The sequence below is a fragment of the Chrysemys picta genome, chromosome 11 (assembly GCF_011386835.1).
Source record: "Chrysemys picta bellii isolate R12L10 chromosome 11, ASM1138683v2, whole genome shotgun sequence".
NCBI lineage: Eukaryota > Metazoa > Chordata > Testudines > Emydidae > Chrysemys > Chrysemys picta.
The window spans coordinates 44788250-44801075 of record NC_088801.1 but is presented as its reverse complement, the minus strand read 5'-3'; the positions used below and the strand labels follow the sequence as shown (position 1 = coordinate 44801075).

The 12826-nt window shown below is 42.3% G+C and overlaps 1 protein-coding gene across 8 annotated transcripts in view; it reads left to right on the top strand.

Moving 5' to 3' along the window:
* Nucleotides 1-12826, top strand: part of ZNF385B (zinc finger protein 385B) — a 296303-nt gene that overhangs the window by 221012 nt on the left and 62465 nt on the right. For 7 of the 8 annotated variants that reach the window (XM_005300489.5, XM_005300485.5, XM_065560838.1 and 4 more), the window contains one exon: nt 11896-12006. The exons of the other annotated variant lie outside the window; for it this stretch is intronic. In XM_005300489.5, coding sequence (XP_005300546.1) covers nt 11896-12006 — 111 coding nt within the window. The remainder of the gene's footprint in view (nt 1-11895; nt 12007-12826) is intronic. 8 annotated transcript variants of the gene reach the window in all.

Below are 12826 nucleotides of genomic sequence, written 5' to 3'. Positions count from 1 at the left end.
ATTTCCTGCCATAAGGGGAACCTGTCATGTAAACAGTTCAGGATGGTATCCTGAATACCATCTTCCAGTTAAGGATCAGTTGTCACTGACATTATAAACCCAGTTTTTTTAGAGATCAGTGCTCCCCTCCTGAGAATATCCTGCATAGGGGCCTGGGCCCTCTGTCAGTACTTTTCCTGTGGAGTGTCCTTCTGATTCTTAATAGTTTGAGCCAGGATCTTTGTAAAGAACAGACAAGCGGTTTAGTTTATTATAGTTTTTAAAATTATCCTCTTCATTACTTTCTATTTTTTACAGCACCAGTAGTATGTGTGCAGAGCATATTCTTTCCAGGGGCTCAGTTTTGCACACTGAACAGCACCAAACAAGAAATTATTTTTAGCCTTTATTAAACACATACAAAAATAATGAATGGGGGGGCAAAGAGAACAGTCAACCCCCCAAAATAGTAATTAAAAAAAATTCCCATAAATGTGCATTTTTCTGAGTTTCTGAGTCTCACTGTAGAGTTTTTTTTAAAGGCCTAATCCCTTGGTTGAATGTTTAACTCTCATTGCTGGAGGGAGCGGGAAGGAGATCTAGTTTTAGATGACAGTTTATTTTTTTTTATTAAAGTCTGAACTTGTTTATTTTTCAAACAAAAGACAGACACACGCATTAAGGGAGAAAAGAAAGAATAGCAAAAGGTCAGAAAATATAACTTTTGTGTCTGATTGTAGTTCAATTCTTGACAGACCATGGGTAGAGTTGCCAATGGTGCACTACTCAACTAGCCACTCCTTGGGTAGGGAATTTGACATGCCTTGCTCTGAAAACCTTTTTCTTGGCTGATTTCTGAGATGCAAAGTTTTACTGAAGTCAGGCTGTTGAGCCTTATGCTTAGGCTGCCAAACTGGGCATAGCAAAGCAGTGCAAGATTATATTTGTCTGAGTCAGACTATTATTAGAAGGAAAAAAAGAGAGAGGTAGGAGTGAGGTGGAAATTAACGCATGAGATGGAGAATAGTAGGCATCTTAGAATAACATCTCAAGAGTTTTTCAAGGCACCACCGTAGAGATGGCGATCTCATCTGGTTACTTTCTCCTTGTATGATCTGTTCATAACATCTTTCAGGGTCAGGTAAAGGAAGGTCTAACAGTGTGAATGATCGTAAATCCCTAGGTCTCAGCACAGGGTGGCAGAGAAGGATTAGTGACCATGATGGTGATGGAGAACATTAGCTCCTAGTGCATGGCTGTGGCCAAAAGGGTTAATACAATCCTCGGATGAAGATACAGGGGCATATTGATTAGGGCCAGGAAAATATTACAATATTGGTTAAACTGCCTCTGGGATATTGTCTATTTCTGGTGTCCACACTTCACAAAAGATGATGGAAAAACTGGAGAGGTATTAGAGAAAAGCTACAAAATGATCTGAGGTCTGGAAAAGATGCCTTATCGTGAGACACTTAAGCAGCTTAATCTATTTAGCCTAACAAAGAGAGGGTTAAGAAGTGATGCGATTACAATCTATAAGTACCTACGCATGGAGAAGGTGTTGTACTCAGGCTGCCCTTCAATCTAAGAGAGACAGGCACCCGTTTCACTGGCTAGAAGTTGAAGTAAGAAAAATTCATACTAACAATAAGACTCAACTTTTAAATTGTGAGGGTAATTAGTCATTGGAATGGTTTCCTGAGGGAGGTGGTAAATTCATCATCACTTGGAACTTTTAAATGGAGATTGGATGTCTTTCTAAAAAACAATGCTCTGACTAACCACAAGTTATGGGATTTCATAGTAGGGAAGGGTAACTCTCCATTGGGTGAGGGTCAAAGGCTTGTGCTACTCAGGTAGGGTGACCAGACAGCAAGTGTGAAAAATCAGGACAGGGGTGGGGGGTAATAAGAGCCTATATAAGAAAAAGACCCAAATATCGGGACTGTCCCTATAAAATCGGGACATCTGGTCACCCTATCAGGAAGTCAGACAAGATGATCATAATGGTCCCTTCTGACCTTAAAATCCACAAACCCATACATTACTGAAGAGTTTGCTTGCAGTAACCTCAATTGCTGTACCCTGTGGATTTAAGCAGGTAGAAGGAAAATCTGGTGGAGTAGAAACAGTTTTTGTCTTGCTCCATCCAAGCCTGCCAGTTTCCCATCAATCCACCAAAAAGGGGTTTTCGTGGGAAAACATGCTACAGAGGCAGTACTCCCCATTTCTGTGGGCACAGCCTCCCCTCTCCATATAGGCAAAGGGAAGGGAGGGGAGCCTAAATGGTATGGTCGGGAGACAGAAAATCAATGCCAAATACTCAACCTAGTACTCATGGCTGCTAATAAAAATAATGCAGAATTCAAAACAAATTATAAAGGCCTAATTTACACTGCCAGAAGGGAGAAAGTAAAGAAATGAAATTTCTAATCTAGCCTCGGTTACCTTTACTGTGTAACATTTGGGGCACAGACACTCCCAGCTCTGGGAACACTGCAGGACAGTAACAAATCAGGGACTTTTAGGATGGAGCAGGAACCTGAACTCTGAATTTTCTCTGTCTGGGCACTGCACATAATTTTAACATAGTTTTTGGTGTATTTCTGTACTGTCTGGCACATCTGGGGATTGGTCCGGCTTTGAGCAGGGGGTTGGACTAGATGACCTTCTGAGGTCCCTTCCAACCCTGATATTCTATGATTATCAGCAAATGGGGAATAATGAATTACTATGTTTTTTAAATTTGTCATTTTATTAGACTATTTTGGGCTCAGTTTCACTGATCGAACCCAGGTTACAATCCCCAGGCCAGTGAGATGTTCCAGAGTGGGGGTCACAGCCACCAGGGCCGGCTCCAGGCACCAGCTGAGCAAGCTGGTGCTTAGGGCGGCAGATTGTTCGAGGCGGCATTCTGCCCAATCCTAGGGTTTCAACAATCCCTTTCCCTAGAAGAGGGCTGCTCTAAATTCCCTCCCCGCCGACCAGAGCGGAGCCCTTGTGGCAGGCGGCAGCGCAGCCCTGCAGTAGCCCTGACAGCCCCCTTCTCTCTCTCTCCCACCCGCTCCCCCCTCCCCAGCCAGTCCCCCTGCACCTGTGCTCCGGCCGCGCCGCAGGTGTTTTTTTTTTTTTTTTTTTTGCTTTGCCGTTCTGGCTGCCCCGTTTTTTTTGTTTTGTTTTGTTTTTTGCTTGGGGCGGCCAAAAAAACAGAGCCAGCCCTGACAGCCGCACATGTTATTCCACACCTGGAACTTGCTGGCACAGTTCACAAAGTGATCAGTGCTGATTTGGGGCAAATGCTATAGGGTTCACAGACAGAGTTCAGAGTTTCTCCCATCATGGGAACCACTGGGGGGGTGAGGAAGACATACAATGATATTGATAAAACCATCCCTCAACTCTAATTTCTACCTCAGGCACTTCTGCCCCTCTCAGGGCAAGGGTTGCAAACTGCACCCTACCTATGCTCACACAGGAAAAGCAAGGCCAGTACTGAAAAACAATAATGATGGCAGAGAGAAATCTCCCAGTGAAATCCTGGCCCCACTGAAATCAATGGGAGTTTTGCCATTGACTTCAGTGAAACTAGGGTTTTACCCTCTGTGCTGATACTATGTGTAATTGAGGAATCAAAGCACATAATAGCTATATAAAGAAGATGATGGTAGGAGCACCCCTCAATGCAGTGACAAGATTATCACAGATGACCATAATTAGGAGATACTATTCTTTCTTCTAGAATTGGCTATTCTCATGTTCTTGGAGTCAACTGCTAGGGATTTTGAGAAAGCTGTCTCTTGCCACAAATCCCCACCAGTTGTGTGTGTGTGTGTGTGACTTTTCCAGCTCCAAAACATTTTACAATACACCAGCAGGGCATACTACAGGAGAGAACATTGATGGTTTTCAAAATAAAAAAACAATGAGTGTCATCAGGGTTGACTCCAGGGTGTCTGGTAATGTAAAATGAGCAAGAAAAAAATATTATAATACACTGTTCAGTTGAATCTTAAATTACACTTGGCTTTGACCCAGTGACAAGGGTTATAGCAACATTTCTCTAAGCATGTGTGTATGTTATATACTGTGTATTGTGACAAATGTAGTAGTAGTAGTAGAGAATTGTAAATGATTCTTGCCGAAGTGCATAATTTATCATTGAGTAGAGGACTGGGGTGGAATAGTATTTATTTGCCTAATATTTTAATTGTTTTCACATTCAACTTTTCCTACTGTCAATCTGTGCTTTTTACAGTGGACATTTTAAATGTGTGCTCTGTTTTGAATAAATGTGTCTATCTCCATAACTCTTGTCAGTTATCAAAATATGTAGAGTACTGGGGAGAGATGGTGTGAGAGGGTGTTAATATGACAGAATTTGAATTAAGCTCCACTATATAGTGGTTCTTCATCATGGCAGCATTCCCACCTCTCCTGAGGAGGTTTAAAGTTGAAATGCAGAATGAAATCATGTTGGCATCAAGCCTAGTGCTCTAGAGAGAAGTTGAAAAATGGACTAGATCTGACCTTATGGGTTTGCTTGTTACTGGTTGCCTAACTATTTATTTTAAATAATAAAAGAAAAAAATGGAAGAGTTGTCTAATGGGTTTGTATAAATACCAGCATTTAAAACGTTAACCCATGCCTTACCGATGGGTAGGTAATTATATGTGACACACTGTCTCAGTTCACAAATGGAAAACATTGCAAGATTGCATTTATAAAGCAGTAGAGCTGATTGTGCCAGCAAATCATTAGTTGCTCGAGCTGTAGATTTTTAAAAGGGTTTTATGAGAGCAGGATGGGAGAAAAGGCACCTCGATTGGTGACTCCCAGATTTTGAACACCTACTGAGTCAGAAGTTATACCAATGTAAACTTTTATATCCGCTTATCAACATATAGTTTACAACCAGTTTCCTTGCACACAATTTCAAAATGTCGCTCAGGGTCTCTCATAATTTGTAGCAACTCCAAGGAGTGTTTAAAAACCAGATGGCAATTTTGAATTGAATGTAGAGCTTATGGCATTGTTAGAGTATGAATTGCAGTATTTCTGATGTGAGAGAAGACAGGCATCGGAGGCAGAAGAGTCAGGACTTGGAGAGGCATCAATGTGGAAATTGTAATCATTGAGGTGAGAGAAGAAAAGGGTTGGGTGAAAATTTCATCAGTTTGGAGTAGTGGCAGCACAATACATGGATGCCTTACAGAGGTATGGATATAAATGATGGGAGGAAAAGGAGAGTTCTTGGGCCAGGCTGGTGCCAGAGTTAGTCAGTGGAGAAAAATGGCAGCCATGTCTCTAGGTTAATATACACCCAAAGCTGTATGACTGCCAAATTTGTTTTATTACCAGTACCTCTCTAGTAATAGGCAAAAATCAAAAGTTTCCTTTCAGATAGACATCCAGATACTTATCCAAGCTTCAGAACTACAAATTGCCAGAGAGTTTAAATCCATAAGAACAGATAGATTTGTAATGTGGCAAGAATAGCTAATCTTGTAGTATTTGGTAGCTTAGCTGAAGCAAAAGGTTTGGAAACACCTAGCTTTCTTGGAACAAAAGTGGGTCACATCTCGGCAGGCTCAACTCAGCTCTTCACCTTTGAGGTACATAAACAGGGTTCTGTGCAGCTGTGTGTGAATATTGCGCAAAAAGTTCTCTTTGCTATATATGAATATCAAAGATCCTGATATATTTATAACAGTAGGGTTTGTTTTGTTGTTGGCCAAACATTTCTTTTCCTCCTCCTTACTGGTCTGTAATTTACCATGACTTTTTTTGTTGCTTCCCTCCACCCCAGAAATGACTGCATTTCTGACAGCTATCCATGTACTTTGTGAAGCACCTTGGGAGCCTTTGAAATGAAAGGAGTTATATAAATGTAAGGTAAATATCAGGAGGATATTCCTGATTTTGTTCCTGGCTGAAATCAAGAAGTGTAGAGGGGAAAAAAATGAGTGACCAGTGCTGCAATCCCCTCAAATCTAATAATCTGTGCTCTCAAGAGGTAGTCACGGTGATTTCATTGCGACTAATAGCGTGAGTAAGGATTGCTCAGGTTATTATGGGTTTGCAGTAAAGGCTTGAGTGTGGTTTAAGCTTTTGGCATTATTTCTGCTTAGTTTTATTTAACCCAACTAGTTTTCCCTTTTTCATATATGCATTTGCAATAAAAGAATGAAATAGAAAAGGTTTTTAATCTTCAATATCATTACCACCCACCTTCAGTGCAAAATCTATTAACTCTTTACTATGCCTGTAGCTCATATTATAGTCCAAATAATAAGGATCCAGATACTAGATTGTTTCTTGTTTTTATAGCAGATATAATATATATCGGATGTTCATCTTTCTTACAGAAAAAATACTTAACTACTGGAACTTGATAGACCGCAGAGCTTTCATGAGTTACAAACACCACCTAAATCAGCAAATTACCCCCTTATTCAAAATGACATGTATCTAATTTTATTTAGTGATCCCAGATCAGTTTACCCCACAGCATTAACCTTCTGGCAGACAGATACTATGTTACTATTCAAACATGCTGTAATCCAGCCTAGTTTCTGACATATTTAAAACCTATTAATTGTTAATGTTGCACCTTCTTGAATTCTAATCGTGACCAGACTGCTTTCAGTTCTTCTCTTTGGGAAAGATCATCAACTACTCCCCTGGGAATCTCGAGCTGTAGCTTCTGGAGGCTGGGTGCTCTGTATTGTTCATGAGAGTTTGTCCTTGTGCTGCTATATCTGTTTGAATTTGAGATTTTATGCATAATCTGTGTTGTAGTTTCTAAACTGCTAATTGCCTAATGTTAATTTGTGGATTATTATATGGAGTACATAGGAGAATCGCTGCTGGTTTTACTTTTTTAGTAGTTTTGCAGATAAGTGTTTTCTTCACTGTTCCTTTTTACTGATCTCAGACACTTCAGATGGGTTGAGGTACTTTTCATCACTAAACTATTCTGTTCTAGATTAGCAAGTCTAGCTGTTTAATTGAAAAAGCAAAACATACGTTGTGCTAAAATACTAATGCATTAAGTACAAACATTTAAATATCAGTTACATCCCAACAAATTTGATACAGGAGCAAATGCTAAATATGATCTCATATATGTTTCTGCTAGATTAATATTATACAATGAATGATCAAAAAGTTTGGGATGCAGAAGTTCCGTAACCTGTACTTTAGATCAGCATCCTGCTACAGTGTGCTTATTTTGTAGAGTGATGCAATAAGGGGTAGAGTTCAGAAATAGAAATTGTTTTACTAATTTTTATTTAATTTGCTTAATGTATTTAATTTTACTTAATTTCTAGCTTCGGAGTTATTCTTAAGCATTGTCACTGTATTCTGGAAACACTGGGAGGTTATTCCATTCTAATCATTTTGATATAGTCCCACATGACATTGTCATAACCAAACTAGGGAAATGTTATCTAGATGAAATTTCTATAAGGTGGGTATGCAACTAGTTGAAAGAACATACTCAGAGTAGCTAGCAATTGTTTGCTGTCAAAGTGGGAAGGGAGTATATAGTGGGGCCTCCAGGGGTCAGTCCAGAGACTACCACCATTCAAGGGCAGGATAAGCATTTTGGAGGACAGGATTAGAATTCAAAATGATGTTGACCAATTAGAGAATTGGTTTGAAATCAACAACATGAAGTTTAATAAAGAAGCACTACACTGAGTAAGGAAAAATATCAGATGCACATACTCAAGAAGGGTATTAAATGGCTAGGCAGGCAGAAAAGAATCTAGGGGCTATAGTGGATCATAACTTGAATATGACCTAACAATGTGGTGCAGTTGTAAAAGGCTAATATTCTGGGGTGTAACAGAAGTGTTGTATGTAAGTGACCTCATAGGAGGTAATTGTCCCACTCTACTCAGCACTGGTGAGGCCTCAGCTGAAGTATTGTGTCCAGTTTGGATGACACATTTTAGGAAAGTTGTGAATAAATTGGAGGGTCCAGAAGAGCGCAATAAAAATAAGTTTTAGAAAACCTGACCTATGAGGAAATGTTGAAAAAAACTGGGCATGTTTCGTCTTGAGAAAAAAAGACTGGGGGGGGGGGGGAGAGACTTGATAAGTCTTCAAATATGTTAAGGGCTGTTAGAGGGAGGAAATGGTAGGCAAGAAGTATTAGGCTTAATCTGTAGCAAGGTAGATTTAGGCTAGATTTTATGAAAAACCTCCTGTCAGGATAACGAAGTACTGGAACAATTTACCAAGGGAGGTGGTAGAATATCTAATGGTTTTTAAGAACAGGTTAGACAAACACCTGCCAGAGATGATCTAGGTTAGCTTGGTCCTGCCTCAGTGCAGGGGGGTGTACTAAATGATCTCTCACAGTCATCTCCAGCCCTATGTTTCAATGATGATTTATTCAAGCTTTATAGTTTATTATTTTTCTTGTTGCTCTTCTTTGACAATGTTGTAGGATCATTTTATAACAAAAGAATCCGCTGTAGTTGAGCTGCATTTGTTTTTTAATTATTTTTGTTTCTATGACTCTGAAAGCAGTGAAATACAGTATTTACTATCAAAAGCAGGTAAACATTACATCACAGTTCCAAAAAGGATAAATGCTAGCTATGACCTTTACAAAACCCTCTTTTTTGGATTGGAGGTAATGGGGACATCATCTCACCATATTCCAAAAAGTTATTCATCAGTTAAGTGTTATGTAATAGAAAACCTCTTAGCTATGTTACAAAAGATATTTCTTGAATGTAGGTATGTGTGCACATGTATATATGTGTTTATATTAAGAAAATCCTCACTAATGCAGTTTTCTTTCTCCGGAAGCATCAAAAATGTTTTACGGGAGATAACTAGAATATTTAGCCACCAGCTTCAGAAAATCTGGAAGTAGCTAATTCACTGCAAAAACCTGATCTAAAGAATAACTAACTTCAGCTTTCTTCCCCCATCTCTTTATCAAATTAAGTTTAGTGTCAAATGCAAGCTTTGCATCATCCTAGTCACGTGGCTCTTTTGTATATTATTGTATCAAGAAAATCACTGCTGAGACTGAAAAATAATCTGCAAGAAAAATATAAACTTTTAGCAGGGCTGGCTCTGGCTTTTTTGCCGTCCCAGGGGGCGGCCGGGGGGCCGGGGGGAGGGCGCCGGGGGGGAGGGTGGCCAGAGCGCCGGGGGGGAGGGCGGCGAGCCCGGCCGTGGCCCCGCTCTCCCCGGGGGCCGGAGCGCCACGCCGCCCCCCTCCAGGTGCCGCCCCAAGCACAAGCTTGGTGGGCTGGAGCCGGCCTGCCTTTTAGCAAAAATCAAACTACTCCCTCCTGCGATGAGAAATTACTCCTCAGGGAATTCTGCATCAAAAAATTAAAAATTCTGCACACAATACTTTAAAATGCTGCAAAATTCTGCAGATTTTATGTAACTGCATAATCACACCAGTTTCAATTATTTTGGTAATTTGTTTCAAAACACTTGTCAGCAACGATGTCTGTAACAATACAGACAACAAAAAAGATTCAGGAAATGTTTTTTGACAAATAGATTCCTTACTAGGCATATCAATACAGCACTCTGAGTAATAATTAATTTAAACTTCAATACAGAAACTTATTTCCTGCACCCCTGAGAAGTAGTGCAAAGGCTTGGGGGAGTCAGGGGTAGCAGTGGAGATGAGAGAGAAGGAAGTAATTGCTGGCAAAGAGCCAGGGTGTGAACTTGGAGGGTTGTTGGATGTGGGTGGGAGAAGTATGGAACAAGTTTTTTGGGGGCAGGAAGGGATTGTTAGGGAGCTTTCACCATGCAGACCCTGGCTGACCCTTAACTTCTCTCATTCAGTCAGGCATATCTGCCCCTGTCCCCATGTGTCTCTGCACCCCTCCATCCCAATGTGTCTTTTCACCCCCACTCAGTCACCCTTCCCTTCCCCATCCCTCTGTATCCCTGCATCCCTCTCCCTCCATCTCCATGTGGTCCTGCAACCCCACTCAGACACCCCTCCCCTATGTGTCCCTGTGCCTCCACTCAGCCACCCCATTCTCCATGAGTCCCTGCACTCCCAATCCCTACCCCAGTCTGTCCCCCCACACTTCTGAACTCCAGTCTTTGACTCCACTGCAGCTCCATGTCCCCCATGATGTCCATCCCCCTCATATCCTGTGCCTCCTGACCTGGCCCCACCATAGGGCGCTGTGAGGAAGGCAGCCTCTGTCTCTTCCCTATCCATAGCTGGGGCTGTTCTGGTGCCACAGCGGCCCCTGGTGGGCAAAAGGAGTAACTGCAGCACATTTCCAGAAGAATGTATTTTCTGCAGGAAAAAAAATTCTGTGCGTCACATGAATTGTGCACATGTGCAGTGACACAGAATTCCCCCAAGAGTAGGAACCCTAAACAAAGTTAGGAAATGTAAACTCTTTGTTCATTGTAGACCACTATTTTTCCTGCCAGACCTAGGCTTATCTTTAAATAAATTAATCACATATAAACACATATAGATATAGAAGTAAAATACATTATTCTAAACTGGGGTGGGGACTATATTTTACTTTGTATTTGTACAGTGGCTCACACAATGGGGCCTTATTTTTAACTGGTGCTTATGGCTGCTACCATGATACAAATGTGAGATAACAATTATAATTTTTTCCCCTCAATACCCTAAGCAAGTCCCTCAGAGTTAGCAGAGGTACCAATAGAGCTGTCTGGAATCCTTCAGGCATCTCAGTTGCCAATGGAGGCAAGCTTGATATCCAGCAAGAGTTCTGATACTTAGGAAAGGCTTCTTTAGTTCCGGTTCCTGAGAATTCTCTGTCAAGCTCAGGATTCAGACACTTTGTGTTTTCAGTTTGTCTCAAGTGTGTCTTATTTTCTCAGTGTCAAAGCATTTTCTCTGGTATGGTAACTGCTACATCTTTAATTGGAGCAAAGTCATTTTCAAACACTTCCTGGGTAGTACTCATTACTTGAATATTCTCTTGGATTGTATCGCTCATCAATTCTATTTTGGAAATCCTTGAGGAATATGAATCAATTTTTCCAGACAAGTAAGTGTTGTAAAAAAGTGTGTAAAGAAACTCCTCTCACAAAGATGTCTCCATGAGAGAAGATTTTCCCAATTAATTTGTGTGTGTGAGGTGAGTGGGAAGCTGCTACAGGTCTGCTGCTACTTGCAGCCCCTTCCATATGACCTTGGAATTGGACTTGAGAAAAAAGGCCCTCAGGAGCATTGTCACTGATGTGGATTTCTCTGGTAACTGTCGCTTACTGGGTAGCCTGTTTTGAATAGCTTCCAACCCACCAAAAGGAAAGAAATAGGAATTTATTACCAAGGAAGAAAGTGTGTGTGGGGGGAAATATAGATTTAAAATTGTCCCCTGCTCCCTCTAATGCCCCCAAACTCCTATCTCTAGTTTTACATCCCAAAGCAAGCTTAGCTACTTATACCACATAGGATGATTCTGGAGCTTACTTGTGCCACAAAAACCAAAGGCTCTTATCTCCCTCTCTTTCCACAGTGCTGATACTTTTCCTTGCAAAGAAAGAGACAAACAAATGTTAGTGCTTCTCGGGGAGGTGGAGTGCTTAGTGGTGTGGCTATCGAAGCAGCATATGGTGCAGGAGAGACTTATGGACTCCTTGCCTCTTGATGTGATAGTTGTGCTCTGGGTGGTAAGGGAGGTGGACTATCCAGTGGTCTGTGATGGGGGTAGCTGAGTTGCTTTTTTGTAAACTCTGGCATGATACAAATTCCCTATCTTGAGATAAATCTAATCATTTTTATTATGAGGTTTGAAATACTATTTCCTCCTGTTTATTAAAAAAATGGAACTTGCAGGGAGAAAATGTTATTTTGAGCCTTTTCAGCACTGTTTATTGTCCTGTGAAGTTGTAAATTGAATATTTTATTATTTGCTCTCCAGATGGATCCTGTGCAAAAAGCAGTCATAAACCACACATTTGGAGTATCCATTCCCCCAAAGAAGAAACAAGTTATTTCCTGTAATGTCTGTCAGCTTCGCTTTAACTCTGATGTGAGTATCATTATATTTTTTCTAGCAGTGCATCTAATTATTCCAAACATCTTTTCCCAATTAAATCCTCTACAGTTCTGCCCACGCTCATGCCAGCCATTTAGGATGACATTTTGCCCACTCGCAAGTGAGTTTGTAATGGCATCCCACACTGTGATTTTTAACTTTTTTTGGTACTTGCAGGGCCGTCTCTAGGCACCAGCCCTCCAAGCATGTGCTCGGCGGCAGCACTTTCTAAGGAGCGGCACTCCGCCCCCCCTCCCTTTTTTTTTTTTTTGCTTGGGGCAGCAAGCAAAGCCACTGGCCCTGTCAGCCCGCGAGCCGGGATCCGTGCCCCCTGCACAGCCCAGCGGCGCCCTGCACAGCCCATTTGGGCGGGGAAACGCTGCGCCGCCCTGGGGAGACTCGCAGCGGCAGCAGGATCCCTTCTCCCTTCCTGCATCCCGGGCCCTGCTTCCTTTCCTCCCTCCCCGGCTCCTCACACACTCCAGGAGCCCCTCTCACCGCCGCAGCCTGGGCTCAGCTCCCCCTCCCTCCCCAGCTCCTCACACACTCCGGGAGCCCCTCTCACTGCCGCTGCAGCCCGGGCTCTGCTCCAAGGCCCAGGCTGCGGCGGCGAGAGGGGCTCCCGGAGTGTGTGAGGAGCCAGGGAGGGAGGGAAGCGGGGTCCCCTGGAGTCGAGCCTGGGCTGCAGCGGCGAGGGGGCTCCCGGAGAGTGTGAGGAGGTGAGCGGCTGGCTGGGCTCGTCCGTGCTGAGCAGGTAGCCCCGCAGCCGGAGATCCTCACCTTCCCGCCCGCTGGGGCTGGGCCAGGGCGTGGT